Source organism: Accipiter gentilis, chromosome 10 (assembly GCF_929443795.1).
Source record: "Accipiter gentilis chromosome 10, bAccGen1.1, whole genome shotgun sequence".
NCBI classification, from domain to species: Eukaryota; Metazoa; Chordata; class Aves; order Accipitriformes; family Accipitridae; genus Astur; species Astur gentilis.
This window is the reverse complement of record NC_064889.1, coordinates 27571953-27591646: the sequence shown is the minus strand read 5'-3', so window position 1 is coordinate 27591646 and position 19694 is coordinate 27571953. Positions and strand designations below refer to the sequence as shown.

Here is a 19694-nt window from a genome sequence, read left to right as displayed (position 1 = left end):
CTGCACCACCGCACCCACCAATGCTTCTCATCTGAGATTTTGAAGACAAAATTCATTTATGATCCAACACCTCTTCCCTGCTCACATCTCTTTCTCTGCAAAACATAGCTGCAGCTAAATGTATCCTCAGGGGCTCAGGAGAGCCATCTGCCTTGAAGGGATTTATATTGTTTCTGAGCCAGGACGTGCCCACTGCAATCACAACATGCAAATGCTTCACAGCAGCAAAGCTGGGCTTTGTTTCAAGCACGTGTTTGACACCAACCTACTCCATCACACTGCAAAGCGCACCAAGGGTACTCACCAGGAAAGTACAGCGCAGCAGAGGTTTTAAACCCCACTCACTTACCAATGTAATTCCCAAGCTCCAGACATCTGAGCGGACATCATAGCCTTGCCTGGATGCGCTGGGATCTATCCTTTCAGGCTGAAACAGGTAGAAGGACCAGTCAAACACTGCCATGCAGGAAGGAATGAGAAGCACCTGCAAACTTAGAAAAAACTCCAAGTTCGTCCCACCTGGCAGAACCTGGCACAGCCCTAGAGGCAAACCTGTTGCTAGGGCAGACATTTAACCCCAGCAGAGAAAGCTGTTAAGGAATCAAACACTGCTTTTATGGAGGTATAGTGTGAAAGGTGATCTGAAATGGCAATTCAGCACAGTCCAATCTTTTTTTTTTTTTTTTCCCCTTTTGTAAAAGCAGCTTGAATAATTGTTACTGTCTATTTATTTAGTTTTGTTTAATTCTGGGATCTCTTTAACACAAAGTCTTGCTTTCTCTGTTTTTACAGCGAAGTTGTCCCTAGGGAATCATAAGAACTGGAATAAATGTCTTCTCACCCACCAGCTGAGGCAACTGAGGTTAGCAGCATCTATCAGAACTCTTCTTCCCAACTGTCTGCTGGTCACTAAACCTCAGGAGGTATTAAAAACAATACATTTTAAGAACAGCTCTTCTTTACAAGGTTTTGGGCATCCCTTGAAGGCAACTATGATGTTACAAAGTCTTCAGACACTCAAAAAGTTTTCCATAGAAAACAATATTGAGCCAGACATAGGTGATTTGCACCTAAGAGCAAGCTATCCAGAGAGGAGAACCAGTACAAAACATTTTTATGCTTTACATGTCATCTTTCTCAGAAAAGGTTAATTCTGCCTTCTTTTGTTAAAAACGTGATAATTAAAATGTCAAAAGAAACAGTGTCTCATTCAGGTTTGACTACAACAATGATAAAGAGACCTGAATTGCAATAAAATACTAAATTATCAGGTACAGGAAATACTATGAAAGCCCTGGTTGCTTTGTAAGCTACACTTTTATACAATTTCATGGCAGATGCCGGCTGATGAGTGCCATGCAGTGAATGAAGTCCCTTAGTGCAACATCAACCCTCCAGTGGACTACAGCATAAGACTACCATGTTCCCACAACACCTCCCAGCCCCTAAACCCTCATGGCATTTCTGGTTGCTCTGCCATGTTGCCAGCTCTCCTCTTTGCAGCCCACCACTTACACATGGCTGCCCCAGCTGTGACTGCTTCCAGACCTCTCCCATTCCCTTAGTCACCAGGATCTTCTCCAACAAGGAAACTTGCCCAGGCCATCACCCATGCATACCCACATAGAGAAGGGAGAAGAAGTTTCCACCAAGCTTCAGTGGTTCTACATGTCGCTTCTTCTACAACCTTCTTGTGTCCACTACTCCTCAGTACATGGTATATTGCCTTCCCAGTGCCACTGATGTGTTTTATCATCCTTACTACCAGTTACAGTATCTGCTTTGAAACAGTCTGGCTTCAAAGGCCATACCCTGAACACACTGCCTTTTTTCCACCCTCCTAGGTCTGCCCTTCACTTTGCTTGCTTATCCTTTGGTTATGGTTTCCATTCATCTTAAACTCATGTATCAGTTATTCCTCTCACAACTTGGATGGATTTTTGAATAATTCTGGCAGGCAAAACAATAAAATTACTAAAATTCAACTCTATTAAACATACTATCAGCCCTTCACATGCTCATCTTTTAGGTCAGTCAAAACCTATCACATTTATACTGCAGGTTAACCCATGCTTCTAACTGCTCACAGGCCAGCATCCTGCCCTTACTGGATGAGTTCAGTCTTTCCGTATTGGGCACACCATATCAACAGACTACCAAATCAGCCAATAAGGAATTAATAGCCAATATAAGCATTCATGTCTTTAAATATGGGGAACAGAAATCTAATGACAATTTCTCCACAATTTTGTAGTTGAGACAGTGGGAAAAGTATGTGAAAACATCAAGAGGAGTGAGGATCTGAATGGAAAATGCATATTCCCACTCCCTGCTACTTGCTTATTTGAAGGTTTGATAAGCAGCAAACATTGAGGACGTGGATGCTCTTGGATGTTTCAGGAGGTTACTGGACTGTTCAGTAAGAAGCAAAACAACTCAAGGAGGAGCCTGTGGGTGAGCATTGGCTCACACTCAGGCTCAGGAAGGACAAGAGGAGCTCAGACTTATAAATCAAAGCTGTCCTCTGCTTGGAAGTAACATCTGGAATAACATCACCTAATGGGTACAAAAAAAATCAAAATGCTCTCAGCGATATGTATCTGTGAACAGTCCAAAATATTCATGAGAAAGCAAGTGGAAAATACCAGCAGGAGAAAGGTGCATAGAAGAACATGGCATCAACAACAGACCAGCATTAGATGTGGCAAGGCAGGCACCTCCTCTGTCCGCTTGTACAGAAGGTTACAAGCTGAAAAGACGCTTCCAGAGACTCTCATCAATCATGCTCATGAGTGATGCTATGTCTACCCTGCCCTGTCTCATGTCACTGGCAGTATGATGGGCCTGTCCCTCCCCAACAGCCTTGTTTCCTACAGCTCCCATACAGCCCCTCCAGCATTCCCGGGTCTCAGGCCCCAGAACAGCCAGATTCCATCAGCACAGCAGCATGCCCGGTACCGTGCTGCTGTGATTGCAGCCCTGCAACACCAGTCCTGCCTTCCCTCTGTGCAAAGCTCTCACTGCATTCTCTTGCCTCCAACCCCTCCTGCCAGACACAGGTGAATCCTTCTCCCTTCTAGGTTCCAGCAGCCAGCAGTGAGAGTGGGTGTGAAGGACATCGAGCTATTCCTTTCCCATCCCTCAGGCACAACAGCATTGTGGCCAGCAGGCTACACACAGCCCTGTGGGGCACACCGCCCGTGCGACAGACACTGGTGTGCAGGAACGGTGGCGGGTGGCCCAGCCCTGCGTGCTGCTGGGGATACATCATGACATCAGGAGGCTGCCACCAGGGACCAGCCAGCACAGGGCTGCGCAAAATTATGGGGATGCTGGCCTGGCCAGTGCCAGGACCCCCACACCGCAGATCCATAGGGATGTGCTACAACAGAGTAGAGCAGTTCACAGACTGCAGAAGGACTCGCTTTCCATGCAGCACAGTGAATTAAAGGGCTGCATGGAGAGCAGGTATCTTGGGCAGGGCGCGAAGTACTAAAAGGCTGTGTGTTACAGGGACTGGTGAGGTAGGTGGCACTGGTGAGACAGTCGACCAAGCAGAGCAAAGACAAGGAACAGGGACTCGGCACTAGACCGTGGTGGCACAGTTAAAGGGAAAGCAGGATGGACCAAAATAAATCCCATCTAAACACAGAGCAGAAATAATCCTGGGAATTTTCCATCTAGACGACATGGGAGCAATTAGCACCAACAAAGGAAGAGTCAGTGTGTCACACTCCAGGGACCTGGAACGAGGGCTGCAGACAAAGCCCAGCTTGTGCCAGGTGTCCTTCTAATGCCAAGCATGAGGAAAGGAAATGGCTGAGACTGAGACCCACCACTGGATGTGCTGACAGTGTGAAGGGGCCGGGTATGAATGCATCAAAGAAGGGTGCAGGCTGCCACAGGGCTTCTCTCTATTTCAGTGTCCACCTAAGCACCAGCATCTTGATTGAAAAATGAGCAGAAGTGGGCAACTGATCCTCCCTCTCCTCCAAACCACCAGCTAAGCAAAGATATGCAATTCCGGGTGTGACACAAGGACACATGCACACATGACTCCCTGCAGTCTTCAGCTGTTTCATGTTGCTAAAGAGTAAAGTAGCATTTCTGGGAAAACCCAATTCTTGAAGCTCTGATCTGGATTTTCACTGGTTATATCATCAGGGAATTTTATCCCACATGCACTGCAAATTCAAAACTGCCTCCATGGCATTAAAAGGTACATAATAAACTCTTATTTGCTACTTAGGTCAATGCATCCCTAAACTAAAATAAAATAAAAGGTCACCAGGAACAAAGAACAACCATAAAGAGCTAAATTTTTGCAATACAAAAAGCAGAACAAAATCTACACTATACAAACTCTTTCTCTGCTCCAACCATGGGCACGGACAGATGCACGATGGAAGCTACCAGGCTCCATTGGAGACTATCTTCTCGCACTAAAAAACATGTGAAATGAATGAAGTCCAGGGACCTCCCTGGCTTTGGCTGATGGCAGGAACAAGGTAAAGCACTGCACAGCTGGAAGCAGGGCTCTGCGGGCTGCAGCATCATCTGCACCAAATTCAGCTGCAAACCAGACAGTGAGTTACGAACTGGGACAGCCAGAATTAACAGACATTCACTGCTCTCACAGAAACTGGCTACAAGTCTTGCACGCAAGAGCCATGGCTCCCTAGCAAGCTATTCTGCTGTTGTATTAACTGAAATACCAAATGTGTATTTGTTAGGGATGCTCAAGACAAAAATGCCATCTCTCCCACGGTGGTGACCCCATTACCATGGCTTTCTCATTTGGGTGGCAGTGCCCTGTGAGGGGGCTCAGCAAGTGCTCACAGAAAGAAGTATCTGTCACTGCCCGAGTGACTTGGCTCTCAGGGCCAACTCCAAACTGAAGCCACAGCAAGGAAAGGAGCAATGTCTCTGAACAGCTGCCTGCAGGGTTGTGCAACAGCAATGGAAACCATCTTTAGGACCATAAATAACTCGTTTGGGAAATTCTTCTGCTGTTCAGTAAAGGAAAACGTTGTCACTCACTTTGTGCATTGCTGTAATTCTCAAGAATATTCCTACGGTGAAAAACAAGTTGTTCTTCCTTAAGGGCTCTCCCCTACACAGGACTCTCATACACTCAACCGGAGCACAGAGTGATGTCCAGTGTTAGTGTCACAGCACGGCCCAGGCTGGGATGTACACGACGGGCACAAAGCAGGACAGGCAAGGAGGCACTGACTCGCTGGGCTCTCGGACCTGCTTCTCCTGTCTCCTCCTCCTCCAGAGTGCTAGGATGCTGCATGCAGCTCCCTCTCATCTGCTCACTGAGACCTCCAGATGTATCATTCCTGCAAGTCCCTTCCCTGACTTCCCTACAGCCCTGGGTTGGCAGTTCAGACCCTGTAAGGCTGAGGAAAAGCCTGACTGCTCACCTCCCCAGGAGATGCTCACTACCAGCCCTGTGAACATGTCCACCATCTCCCAGAAAAGAGGCAGTCTGCTCTGTGAGGTGACTGTCCTTGGGGACTCACCATGCTGGTTCTCAAGCAGACCTCAGTGCCCAAGATGCAACCCTACAGTAGGTGCTGGAGCTCCAAACAGATGTGAAAATCCATCCGCTCACTCGTGCTCTGCTCTACAGGAATTTTCAGAGGCTCTCCCTTAGCTGACAGTGATCTCCCTTTGGTGACACCAAATTCTTCTACTGGCTGCTAAAGAGGTGAGGTATCTAATTTCACGTAGACCTCAATCTTTACGTGCAGTGAAGCCTAATAAGCTTTCTGGATCTCCTCCTGGGCACGTAGGAGCTCACAGAAGGTGACCTCAGTGCTGCAAAAGCCTGGGTCTAAAAGCACACACATGAGTCATTCACAGGAGCAAGTGAGGCATCACAGTCACACTGTGTTGGGCAAAGGCTTTTCTAAGGTTATACCCGCCCCTCCAGTACCAGGTGGTCGATGAAAAAGCTATTAACGCTTTGTTTTTTCTGGGCTTGTATCACAGCGCCAATAGCTGCAGGGGTCGTGCAGCATCCTATGCAGCAGCCTGCCCTAGTTGCAGGAGGAGACACAGCTCCTCAGCCAGGGTGTGAGGCAGCAGAGCAAAGGACACACAGTGTGATGGGTGGAGGAGCTGACAGGGAAGTGGACAGCACTGGTTCTTCTGTCTGTGCTGGCTAGGTGGATCTGCAGCTTCCCCCTGCTCCTCAGTCTACCACCTCTAGGACAGCAGCAATAACACTGTTAATTCTACACTACACAGGAGATAAGAGTAGTATTGTCAAAAAATACTCCAGCCAAAATATTCATCCCTGCTTGGACTTTTGAATTCAGACATTCCTTCCAAAATCCCCTCTGTTCTTTGATTTCCTGTCCCTCCCTCTTCCCCAGGTCAGCCACGAAGCCTGTGGCTGCACAGAGATTATCAGCAGAGATCATGTTTCTAGAGAATGGCCTTTCCTCCCCTCCTATTTCCTTTACGTATTTACTCTGAGAGAATGTTTCATTTAAAAACTTCTCTAGCAGCATTTTCCAGGTGGAGGCACTGGTTTCCGTTCGCATGAGATTACCATCCCCTCCCAGCTGGCTTTCCTAACAGCATTTGAATTCCTTGATCTCAAAATCAGGAAGATCGCAGAAATGTGATGGACTGGTGGACGGGGGACACTTGCTAGGCACAGGAGGATTGGCAGGAACATTAATGAAGGCAGCGAGGTCCTGTTGGGCTTAGCACAGAATATTCTCAACTACCTTATTCATCTTGTTAAAAAAATTAAATGTGTGGCTGTAGTAAACTTGGACTAGTGCAGTGCATTGTGTGGACTGCAACTAAATCAAGCATCAATAATTTGCAGCAGTAAATGGCTTCACTGATAGAGTTCAGAATGTAACTGTTGTTAAAAGGACTCTACTGAGTGGGAAAGGAAGGATTTATAATGGGACCTCAAAGGTGACCTTCCTTGGCCTACTGCTAATAATATCCAAGAAAATATAAAATTAGTGTTGCTAAATTCTGCATATTATAAAAATATTGCTAGTGTGATAAATAAGGGTTCCTGAAGAACTAGTGTGATTTGAATGTTTGGTAAGCTGGGGTCTGGCTGGATGCTGACTCACTCAACCAGACACAGAAAAAGCAGCACTCTGGGGTGACAGACAGGCTCCTAGAAAAGGACAAGAGAGCATGAAATCCCAGAAGACCATCAATATTAAAGGTGTGTAGCTGGGATGATGCGCTAGGAACCGCTGCTCTTATTATACACTCCACAGGAGATACAAACACTGGAAGCTTGCTCAATTTCAGGGTCTATGTTTGTAAAAGGATGCTAAAAAAATGGGGGGGAGGGGGGGGAGTTTATAGCACAGCCATATAATACAATCCAATCTGCCTTAAGGGCATAAGATGCTCAGTCCCTAATCTCCTCAAAGAAAAGCTTAAGACGCGACTACATCAGAGTCAGTAAGTACCTCCTGGGGAAAGAGGCTGGGGCAAGTAAAGGACTGCTTAATTCTGCAAATGATGTGGAAACAAGAGCCCAGAGCCATCCATTAAAACAAGACTTACTTGTATTAAAAATATAGTATTAGGAGCACAATTAATGACCAGGACAACTTCATGGGCCCTATGGTAAATTCTCCAGCACTTGAAGAGGCCATCTTTAACTCAGGACTTTGGAGGTGTTCTCCATCTGGCTTTGTTTTGGAAGGCCACCCTCCAGTACCCCAGACACATCCCCTCAGTGCCATCCCCACCGCTGCTTCCAAGAACTGTATTAGGTTAACAGGGCCAAGCTCCAGAGCGGCAGCAGTTTTGGAGGGCTGTAAGGTATCATTTCAGCCCTGCTATGTAACTTTGTCACAGAACCTCACTGAGGGCCTGCAATTTTGGTGGGCATGCTCTAGAAGTCCTTGAAGTAGGTAGTTACAAAGGACCGAATTGTAGGAAGCCCAGTTATTTTTCCATAGCCTGAATGCCTAACCAAAAGGCAAGCCTTCAAACACATACTGAAAAGGACTCCAGCAGGAGGTAGTGCAAGGGGATCACTTCCGATCGTAGAGGACAATATGATGCAGCAGAGAAAGGGAACCGAGAGGGTGTCTACAGATGAAGTTACACGTGTCCTAACCAGAAATCAAGCACAAGAAAATGCAGGTGGTCATCAGCAAAGATGAATCATCATGTAGCAACTCAGATAGGGCCAGGCTGGAGTCACTAGTAGTTTGAGCCTTAAAATTTGTTTTCTCTTTCTTAAAGATCTCTTCCATTCAGTCAGAAGCTGTTGGTCTGGGTACAGGATCAGGAGGCTTCCCTAGCTGCGTTCAATTGTCTCTCCTTCTGGCCTCATCACCCGCGGAAGTTTGCACCTGCAAAGCATAACCCTCACCCCCCAGGTCTAGTCCTGACCCCGGTCCTTCCCACATTATGGGAAATAGGAGCTCTGCAAAGGTTTGAGTATTTGGTCCTGAACCCTCGTGGGTCCTGAACCCTCCCTGCCACGGCCGTCGTGCCCTGCCTGCTCCACTGCCAAGGGTCATGCCGCAGCAGGGAACAGATGGAGGAGGTGGAGGCTGGACTCGGTTGCATCCAGACAGCGGTGCCAGGGTAGCCGTCAGGGGAGGCCGGGGCGCTGCTGAGCGGCTCCAGCAGCCCCCCAGCCTGCGCCGAGCATGCGACAGGCATGCAGGGTGCTCCCATGCTTGGTAGGAAAAGGCTCGGCACAGGGGTGGAGAATACCCCTGCAAATCCCCGTGGGTACTCCTGAAGCAGAGTTCCCCCCCCCCCCCCCCCCCCAGCCTCACCCACACGAGTGGCAAGAGCCAAACAGGCTCAGGGAGGACAGAAGGCTCACACCTGCGGACCTGGGGCCTGCACAACCCTTCGCTCCCTCTCCCCACACCTGACCCTGCCCTAAGGAGCCTCGTCCATCCCTCTCTGCATCTTCACTGCCCTGATGATCATCTTCTGCTATTTATGGCTTCCAATTAGCCACCTCGCAGCTAATCACAGCTGCGGGAGCTACCATGGGCCACCCCAGCACAGCCAGCCGTGCCCCACGCAGAACAAACCCATGGCAAGCAGGAGCAGCCTGCTGTTTCCAGCTGAGCCTCCAATGCCTCCCAAGGGCAACTATCTCCCAAACCTGACTTTTAGGAACTTCTAACGTAAATCCCAGTGGCCAAAATGACTTTTCTCCCCCATTTCAATACTCTCCTCCACAAAACTCACATCCTGCCCGCAATACTTCTGGCCAAGTGGTCTGCTTACACAGGCAGCTGCTGAAATGCTTCCCCAGGTTTATATAAACTGCCTGTGCAGACAAGCGTCTAAACGGGCGAGGAGGAAAATCCTGTCCTGCTGCGTCCCCGGCAGGATGGGGGTGGAAGCGCCAACGCAAAGACACGAGCTCAGTGCTGCAGTGGAGCTGCTCGGCATGGGCTCTGCGCCGCGTGATGTCAGGAGCCAAGTTTAGACTGGAGAAGTCCCACGCTGGGCGAACCTCACAGACAGTTTTAGTCGGTGAATGAGTAAGCGGAGGTTATGTTCTCAGCTGAAACCCCTGAAACATGCGGGTGACAGCAGCAGCACACGAGCAGAGAGGGCTGTGCTCAGAGCTCAGGCATCTCCCCCGGCATTTGCTACACCGCGGGCGGCAGAGCCTGGATCCAGTCTGCGCTGCTTGCAGAGGGACGGTGCCACATGTCTCCCAGTCTCCTCCCAGATTTGTTTTCTCAGTCATAAAAATTATGGCTGGGTGCCAAGATTCAGAGGGGAAAAAAAAAAAGTCCAACGCACAGCAATATTCAGGAGCATCCAAGAGGATTTTAGCTGCATGAATTCAAACTAACAGCCTGCCTGTTCAGATAAATGAATGACTGAGCCTGATGAAAACCTGGGCATTGGGTCAGGAATGTGAAGCTGAAACAGAGGCTCTTGCTGCAGCTCTGCTTGGGTAAAGGATTCAGAGAGCTCCTGCATCCCTGCAGCCTCTCCCTGCATGTGCACAGGGAGGCTGGAAGAGCCCGGCTTAGAGCCATCTCTGTCACCTGCTTTGGGAATTTTCCCTTTTCCATGCACGGCCTGAACTCTGCATGAGCCATCTGAGTACAGGGACACAGCCTCCACTCAGCTCTGGATGTTGAGGCCAGCAGCGACTGCCCATCTTCACCAGGGAAAAATGATGAGCAGGAAACACATCCTGAGCGCTGGTCTGCAGCAGCACTGCAGCAACAGGGCTCTGCACTGGCCCTCTACTCCTGCATAGGCAGGGACAAGCAGAACTGTGTTTGCTGGGTCACAGATCATGCATTAGCACCAAGAAGGCTGCTCTGTACACCGCAGCACTGCACAACCCCTTGCCCACCCCCTCATCTTGACAACTCTTCAGGGAGAGCCCAGCGGGCAGCCCTGGGGAGGGTGGGCAAAGCAGCACAGGACACTGGCACTCAGGCACAGCTGCAGCTTGCAGCGGGCAGCTCTCAGGTGACCTGGGAAAAGGACCTGAGGGACCAAGGACACATGTGACACCATCAAACTCTACCCCTGGAGGGGGTCCCAAAGGAGCAGGGCAGGGCAGGACATCCATCCTCACACTGGCTGGGTCCTCCCCTACCTAAACCAGGCACTTCCAATCTCATCCCTCCTCTCTGACACAGAAACTGGGTTCACTTGAGCATTAAATAGGCAAAAAGCAGTAATGCCACAAGGACCACCAGCTTCAGCATGGCTCACACAGCCTCCCCTCTCACCCAAATCAGCAGCACCCGCCACAGCAAGAGGCAATGCAGGGATCGCCAGGGAGCAGTAGAGGGGGTGGACAAAGGGCTGGCCGGGAGCAATCTCAGCCCCACTGCTGGTTTACAGCTGCTGTGAGCATGCTGTGAAACCTCACCTAGAGCAAACACAGAATGCTGGCATCGGCATAGGTCTCTGGAGGGCTCAGCAAAGAGCCCAGTCTGCTCTGGGGGCTGGCTGCCACCTCGGGCAGCACAGGGGCTCAGTCTTTCCTTTCTTTCTTTCAGAGAACACAAGGCATCAACATGTATGCCTTTACTCAATATAACGATCGCAGGGGAATTCAAAGCCAAAAGCAGAACAACTTCTCCAGCACTGGCAGCTCCAAGGCTGATACGCTGCTTTCTGTGGCAGCTCTAACAATTTGGTTAAGCCACACAGCACTTGCTTAGCAGCTGGACACGGCTCCTGCTGCCTAATCAGACTGCTCACAGTCAAGCTGACTGACGTCCAACGTTATTGTTATCAGTGGCTACTTGAGGACCTAGGTCCAGTGAACACGGTGTTACCAGGTTCCTTCAGTGGGCAAGTGCTCATGCTACAAGAATTACTGCAAGTGCCATGGGCCAAGTGGGCCTTGCAGAGCAACACGCTCTCATTGTCAGGGAGCATCATCCAGCAGCCCTTATCAGACTCTCCCTGGCTGAACACAGCTAATGCCCTTTGCCTGTTTTACACTGAAAAAAAATAACACTGTCTTCCTTTTGAAAGGGGTGTGACTGGCCTGACTGCTTCCCAGGTATATTCAGGTTTGATCACAGCATCACTACAGCCATCAGCCTCTGCTGGCTTGGAGAAAGAGCTGGAAGATGAGCCTGCGTGCTGGGGACATCTCCCCATTTCCCAGGCTTCCTGGTACATGGAAATGCTCATGTACTTGGAGAGAAGTCACTGAATCAGGAGAGCAGAAGGGAAGAGGCCAGCCGTCTCCCACACCACTCGCCAGCTGCTGGCTTGTACCACAAACCATGTACCATGCCAAGCCTCTTAAAAACACAAACTGAATTGAAACACTTTTGCTCACTTAAAAATCCAACAGAGTCTGGAGCTGGTGATGGAGATCCACAAATTCCAGAGCAGAGCACATTTGCACAGACAGGGAGGAAAACCAAGGAGCTATCGGAAGCACTCACCCACCCAAGTCCCAGGGGAAATGAAGCAGCGCAGCTATTTACAGACATGCCAGTAACTGTCATGTCATAACCAAACCAACAGCCTGAGCAAAGCTAACCATCTACCCACAGTTCTAAGAAAAAGTGGGAACATTAATTCCTGTAATTATACCCCACTGCACTTGGGAGGGGAAAAGGAGAGAGAAATTTTTCAAGAGCCCTATTTACAGACCTGATACACATCTCAGAGGATAGGGAAAAGTCAACAAGAGCCGTAACTCCACAGAGTGATGCTATCAGAAGTGCCTGCAGACTGAGATGCAAATACCCATCCTTGGGTCAGGCTAGCTCAGACTGCACTGGCTCCCATCCCCTCCTGGGGCACCTTTCTTTCCTGATGCCCTCAGCATCCCATGCCCTACCAACACAACAAATTGGGCAGCTCTGACTGATCCTCTTCCCTGTGGGGAGCTCCATGCACTTGCCAAAATTGCTCAGAGCAGAGACATGCCTCTGCCCTCTCTGCAGCCTCACAAGGTCTTTATTTAAACAAACTGCCCCGTTTCACTACATTACATAGGTCTGGAGCTTGCACAGACTTTGCTGTACCACAGTACTGGTCTCCAATGACAGTACTCATCTGTAATATTCTGTCCAGCTCATTGAGTAACTAGCTCTGCTATGAGGACAGTGAAAAGAAAAGGTCAAATGCTCCAAAATTCAGACTCTGTGCTTGCACAGATCAGAATTGGGGCAGACAGGTTTTGCCTTGGACACCACAGTTAGACAAAAGCCATATGAGAGTCGTTACCTGGACCAGATGGGCACTGTACCTTAAAAGACAGAGATACTCCTTTTTTGTCTCCTTGGTGGTAGATAAAAAGAGTTCAGAAAACAGTATTTTTCAGCATATAGAGCCATGAGATAAGCAATGAGAGTTAAATATATCCACTGAAATGAAAGTTACATTGACAGCAGCAGACACAGAGCTCCCTGCACAAGGTATCCTCAGCTCACATGAAACCAAGAGACGCAGCACAATGCACCGAAGTGTTTAAAACCCTCATACAGCTTCAAAAATCACCACCACAGTTTTTCTTCCTGGGAGGGGGGAGGGAAGCAAACAAACAGGACAGACTCCCAGGAGCCACAGCTCAGCCCGAGTGATTTCCATGCAGCTGCTCTGTTACCGCTGCTCTCCAGAATCACATTCTCCTGGAATTAAGTTACAGCACACTTGGAATTAAAGCGGTTTGCAAAAATCACTATAATTCCGCTCTGCAATAACTCCTGTGACATAATCTTACCGTAGCAAATGGATTTCTTGCAGACCAAGAAAAACCCACACCCCAACGGCACTGCCTCCCCCCATGCAGTGTTTGTTTTGGAGCATGAGCCAGCACTGCTGGAAGGCACAGAGAAGCTCTCCGCTCCAGCACCGCAGCACTGGCAGCAGCAAAGGAGCCCAGCTAAAAAAAAGGGAATTTGGTCACTGTGCCACAGCCTGGATGCCTTCACTGACACTGCCAGCAGCAGCACTCACTCCAGAGCTCAGTTTCATCTGGGAAGGGGGTGCTCATCCCACGGGAAACAGGCTGACACTTCAGTCAGACGACAGGCAGGCCCATGCTGAGCCGGGCCTGCCAAAGGAGGGTAAGATCCTGCACAGCCCACAGCCATGCCAGCTCCCTGCTGTCCAGCTCATCCCCACTCACCGCCATGTACGGCCGGCACCCTGCATCCCGCGTTTTGGCAATGGAGTCCACAAGCTGCCCACTAATGCCGAAGTCACAGAGTTTAATGTTTCCATTTCTGTCCAGAAGAATATTGGAAGGTTTGATGTCTGCAAGGCAAAGAAATTTAAATCAGTAAGTCACAGCTGGAGGTTTCAATTTCAAGAACAGCAGCTGCAGAGAAACAACACCAGCAGTGCTGCACAATTGCCACTGCCCCTTAGTGGGTGGTGACTGGATGCTCTCACTGCTGCTGAGGGTCCTGACTGGGAGCAAGAGGAGATGGAGCCAGCCCCAAAGATGCCATGTGCCTGGAGGCAGAGGCAGACACCCAACCACCTTAAAATCATGCTTTTATGGAAAAGCACAGACCAAAGGGGCAATGAAACAGCCACTGGGGACACACCTGTGCAAAACCTGTACTCACACTCATAGTACTACATGTGCTAATTACACTTTGACTTGAAGCAAAGGCTGCTTAAAATTCTTGCAATTATTTTTGTAGGCAAGAAGACATGAACTCACCTCTGTGAATGATTTTCAAGTTTTCTTTTAAGTGGTTTAGTGCTTTCACAGTCTAGGAAAGAAAAACAGATGAAAAATAAGCAAATGTCCTAAGATTCCTGTGATTATTAAACTTCTGGAGCACCAAGAACAGGGGGAAAAAGCATTTAATATGTTGAGATATCAATGCTCTAATAAGCCATGTAATAAAAGCATTTTTCTCCCAATCTTTCCTGCAAACAGAAGGTGAAATAAAAGAGGGCATGTGCTTAAGTAAACATATACCACCTGTAACCTAGAAAGATCACACTCTGGGAGAGGGGAGCAAGGGGTGAAGTCATGCAATTTCTGATGTTAATTATCTTAAGTAATAGCTTATTTCAAACCCTATGCTATACTTTTTCAGCAGGTAACAACTATTCCTATTCCACTGGCTGAGCAGAAACAGTGTGGGGAGCAGCAGAGGCTGTTCTGATTTTATCATTCACCATCAAGAGACACTTAGGGAGCCTGATTTCACAGGATGATTTAAAAAAAAACCCTGAAAGTTCACTATTTTAATTTGTTTTGCTTTTGCTGAGAAGATCATCAAAACCTATGACCAAAAGACTGCCTTGAAGATGAAGGCAAGAAGGTGATCGTGTTGTGCTGCAAAGCTCTCCAAAGCTGTGCTACTCTAAGGATGAAGTCTAGCACCGAGGAACAACTCCAAGAGACTGGTCCTTCCTGCTTGCCCAACCCCATGTTCAAGTGTTTAGGTAATTAAAAGCTCTGGCAGGCTCTGAGGCAGCTGAAGTGCTGTCTCCTCCTCACCGCCCACCTTGGTCCTCCAGTGCAGGTTTCTGCTCTGGCAGCAGAAGCTACTACGTCTCTCTGAACAACAGCATCAACTGATTTCTAGGCAGGCCCACGGTGTTATGAGACTGGATGGCCTCCTTGGACCTGAGCTTCAGCAAGAGAAAGCCAGCTTTTATTTTAGTGAATGTTGGTTTAAATCCCAGCTGACCCTGCCAGAGGCTTCTGCCCCCACCCTCAAGTGGGTGAAGCAGAAGCCCACAGCTCTTCAACCTGGGGTAAGAGCTCTAACATGAAATATAGGGTGGTTGGTGGAGCACACCGAGCTGTGAGCTGCAGCACATACCCCACCTGCACATGATGGGGCTAGCAGGGTAGTGTACATGTAGACCTTCTGGACCTGGATGCCCTCAAGGTCTAAGATCCTTAGGGCCAGTATTCGCATACTAGAGTTATTAAATGCTGTTCCTCATTTGTTTTCTAGAAAAAAGTGGACAAAAATGAACCCTAGACCACAAGACCTAGTCAGAATCTGTCTTAACTCCTAAAGCCAGTCTGTGCAGAGGACCTCCCTTGGGAGCTGCTGGGGCTGGGCTGCCTTCAGGTGTAGCATGAAGGAAGGAGAGCAGCGTTCAACAAGCAGCCCACGACTTCCTACACAGCACAACTGGGCTTCACATCCTCAGATCTGTTGTGGGTATCAGGTATGGAAAATTTTAGATTACTCAGTCAATCCATCACTCAGTCCCAGGTCAGAAACAACCAATGTGGCCATTTTCCTGGCCAGGAGTTAAAGCTTTGGTGCGCTTTCACAGGTTGCTGTCTGCACAGGGTAAGTAGAGAAACTCCCTTTGAGAGCTTCAAAGCACATTTCAAGTCTCTGTCCAAACTATCTTAATCAGGCAAACACCTTGCAAGGTCTGTCTGAGCCAAAATGTGGGCCAGTGTGTCTCTAATACCCTGCAAACCCTAAAAGGATCTCCTTCTTCTCCACCCAGCCCCCCCAGAATTACATGTAACTCCAAGCAGACTACTCTGGAAGGACAGACCTTATCGAGCCATCTCTTGTCTACATCTCAAGCCTTGCTTTGGACAGTAACGCATTTAGTTTGTTGGTGGTAAGATGATGCATCCCATGGGCTGCAAAACAGCCATCAGCTGCCTTTGATAGGATTTTCAGTCTTGGCTATAAACATGTAAATACATGACAGTGCATGAGCCGTCAAGGCAGCCTGTTATCTGTAAGAAATAGCAGCAGGTCCAGGTAGGCTCAACATTTTATAAAGATGCCCCTAAGAAGAGTGAAGAAGGCTGTCTCCAAAGATCTGTCCCTGAGCAGAATTTGCCCATATTCTTTCAAGAGGTCAGGGTTTGCGACTTGTTGAGCACCATCCCACCACTCTGACAGCTCAGGACATCAGCTTACTGCGGCATTCACCTGCTGAGGCTGATGCAGAGGCAGTTTGCCCATCTGTCACCAACATGGCACGGCTCCAGCATTCGCTCACATTTTCCCCACTACTCCTGAATGGTGCTCCACTTCTGCAGCTTTTCATCTTCCAGCAGCCTCACTAAACTAACTCGTTTGGCTTGGTCTTGACTTTTTATTGGGCCAGGACTTCCAGGGTAAGTCAAGAAAACATCAGCCAGGTTCCCCACCTGCTGAAGACTCCCTTTTACTTTCGGGAGCCTTTGCACAAGGCTACCAGAGATTTCTCTAGACTGGAGTGGCCCAGCATCCCTTGCAGAAATCCAATAGGCCTGACAATTTTATGGGCAGCAGCAGGACAGAGATTTTGGGATACCTTTCAACATGCCTTCCTCCATAGCCCAAACCCAAAACTTTGTTTTGCAGGGCCAGACCTCGTCCTTGCATTTAGGCAACTAAGGGCTCATTTTGCAACAGCCAAGGATAATTTTACAGGGCTCGTTAAAGGGAGACAGTGGGCCTCATGTAGCAGGGCTGCACTCAGATACCCTGGGTGGGATTCATCTCACTTCACCACCTAAGGCACCACGAGATGGGAACTCAGCTCCCACACAGAGGCACCAACCTCTCCCCAGTGACTTGAGAGAGAGGGTAGGCAATTCACTGAGACCAGACCCTTACTCTCAAACAGTTTGGTGGGGTTCAGATGTCCTGGCTATAAATGCCCAATCCCTTGTTCCCTTTACAAACAAGGGAAGGGGACACAGCTCGTCTATTTTAGGCACCTTCCTTGGGATGAGATGACCTGTGTCCAGCTTCCACTGATGCCACCACCAGTGCACATGAAGCAATCCCTGAGGAGGGGGCTGGTGCCTATGCTGTCGGTGCCCATGTTTAAGCAGACAGAGCAGGAAGCTGGTCCTGGGGTCTCTTTATGAACTGATTACAGACCCCAGGACCTGGTTTTCTGTCATGAAATACACTGTGGAAAATTCAGAGTATACTCAAGGATCGTTAAAAGCGTGGTGCAATACAACAGCAGCAGCTCTGCGGCATGCAGATCAACCAGCTTTCTCACATGTGAGTGAAAGAGATCTGAATTTTTCACGTTAGCTTCAAAAACATACACAAAAAGGTTTAACAAAATACTCACAGCTAAAGTGATTTTGCCTAGGATTTCTTCTGGAATAACATCATCTAATACACTATATACATATTTGTAAAACTTATCAAACGAGGTAGACATGAGCTCCATACAGATCCAACAGTCACCCTGGAAAGAGAAAAGAATCTGTGTTACTGTCAAGATAAAAATGAGAAACAAGAATCCAGAGAGCATAAAGAGAACCCTTGAATCCAACAAAATACATTAGCAGCAACATGCATTTGACAGGAAGGGTGGAATTCATCTTGATTAATTTAACAATGGAAGACTTGCCCCTATATGCACCTCTCCCTGACTCCACCAGCAGAGGCATCTAGGTGACCAGCACAGACCTAATATTACATTTTAGACGCCTGAACCTAGAGGAATCCAAGTCTCAAAAAGTTTGGCTCTCCAGAAAGCTGCAGGCACAGTGAAACACCAGCATACACAGTAAGACTAAAAAAAAAAAATCCCTTCCGTTTATGATTACCCTGCAGAGGACAGTTTCACACAACATTCAGAGATATCATCTAAGCAAGAGAAAATGAAAATAAACCCAAATATGTGGGGGTTTTTTTGTTGATCTGCACTTTACAGTTAAACAATTTAAACTCAGAAAATTGTAAAACATACTAGTACCTGTGTCAAACCAAGCTAAGCTTAACTACCATAGGAGAATAACATGTCTTTTTATCAAACTCTCCTGAGATCTGTTAATTGACCTGCTCACAATGGATTCGCTGAGGATGAGAAATGGATCCCCACAATATAAAAGGACTTCATCTTTTGTTTTAGTATATATCTACCATATGGTGATGGGCAGCTTAGCCATGGATTGATCTTAGTTATTTAAATTTTTTCAAACATTTTAGCTCCAGTTGAGGATGACAGAAGGCTTTGTGTGAGCTATTTCTGTAGACTCTAATGCACTTCAGGCAACTCTTCATGGCTAGAAATACTAAAACACTGTAGAACTAGACCTGTCCTCACCAGAAATAACATACTCATACCCATCTTCTACAAGCTGTTTCACAATGAGTGTTAAAACTGCGTTAGCTATCAAAAACTACATGCAGAGCAGAGTAGATTAGCCTGGTTGTCTCATCCTGGCTAAATACCACTTAAAACACTTGTGTAAGGAGCAGCAGCTTGTGCAGGTAGTGCTACCCTGGGGTGCCTGGGTGTTTCAAAGCACGGGATACTTGTCTAGTTATGACTAAGCTGCACACTCCTGTAATATATAGAAGCAACAAATACAGGAGAAACTTCCCCAAGTAATTATCCTACAGAAGGTAGATTCTTCCTGACGAGACAAAACACAAACCAAGCAAATTCTATGTTAATACATGGAAAAGAAATTAGAAACAAAACCTAGGGTATGGACATGCTGGAGGTGTGTCAAAGCCCCATGCTCCCATCCTGCACACCCAAGTCACTTCTGTTTGAAGCAATCCCCCAGTGCTCATAAGAATCAGAGGTCATTCTCAAGTTGTATTTAGCTGATGGAAAAGCTTGTAGAGCCACAGGTTTTAAAGCCCAAAAGGGCTTTTCTGCCACTCAGAATGACTTCCTGAGAAATGCAAGCCAAAGAACTGCATCCACCAAGATGCCTCCAGTTCAAATCCTTGGTTTAGCAGGAACAGAAGTGCCCAGCAAAGGTGGTGTCAAATACTGCATGCTGGTATAAGCAGAGGGAGAGGTGCCACCTCACTTGGTCTTGGGCCGCTCACACACATGCAAGGCTGTTTTCAGCAATACAGGCAGCAAACTGCCCGGAAGCATTCCACATGCCACCAGCAGTACAGATGCTGCTGCTTCACTGACAGTGAATCCACCACCACCTCCTTCCAAAGGAGGGATGCTGCCTCCAAGTGGAGAGCTTCTCCCTTCTGAGAAGAGGGGATCTGCTTTCCTAGGAAGGGCTTAGCCACTAGTGGGCTGGCTGGAGAAGACGACTGTGGGTTCAGCGCCATGGGCAGCCCCATTTTACACTGCTCATTTGGCACCAGGCTTTACATCAGTACAAGGTAGAGCGGGAGCTAATGTCATCCACCCAAGAGAAATGGCTGCTACAAGCCTGAGCCCAGAAAACGTGCATTTCACCCAAAACAAAGCAGAAGAGACTGATCAAGAAGGTGCTGTGCCAGACACAGAAGCAGAGGCACCATGGTGAAAGAGACAAGTGC

At 48.1% G+C, this 19694-nt stretch overlaps 1 protein-coding gene across 3 annotated transcripts in view; it reads right to left on the bottom strand.

Moving 5' to 3' along the window:
- The window catches only part of MAP2K4 (mitogen-activated protein kinase kinase 4), a 104358-nt gene that overhangs the window by 6508 nt on the left and 78156 nt on the right, over positions 1-19694 (bottom strand). For all 3 annotated transcript variants that reach the window (XM_049813074.1, XM_049813075.1, XM_049813076.1), the window contains 4 exons: positions 17515-17634; positions 14159-14210; positions 13616-13743; positions 350-427 (listed from right to left, as the gene is read on the bottom strand). In XM_049813074.1, coding sequence (XP_049669031.1) covers positions 350-427; positions 13616-13743; positions 14159-14210; positions 17515-17634 — 378 coding nt within the window. The remainder of the gene's footprint in view (positions 1-349; positions 428-13615; positions 13744-14158; positions 14211-17514; positions 17635-19694) is intronic.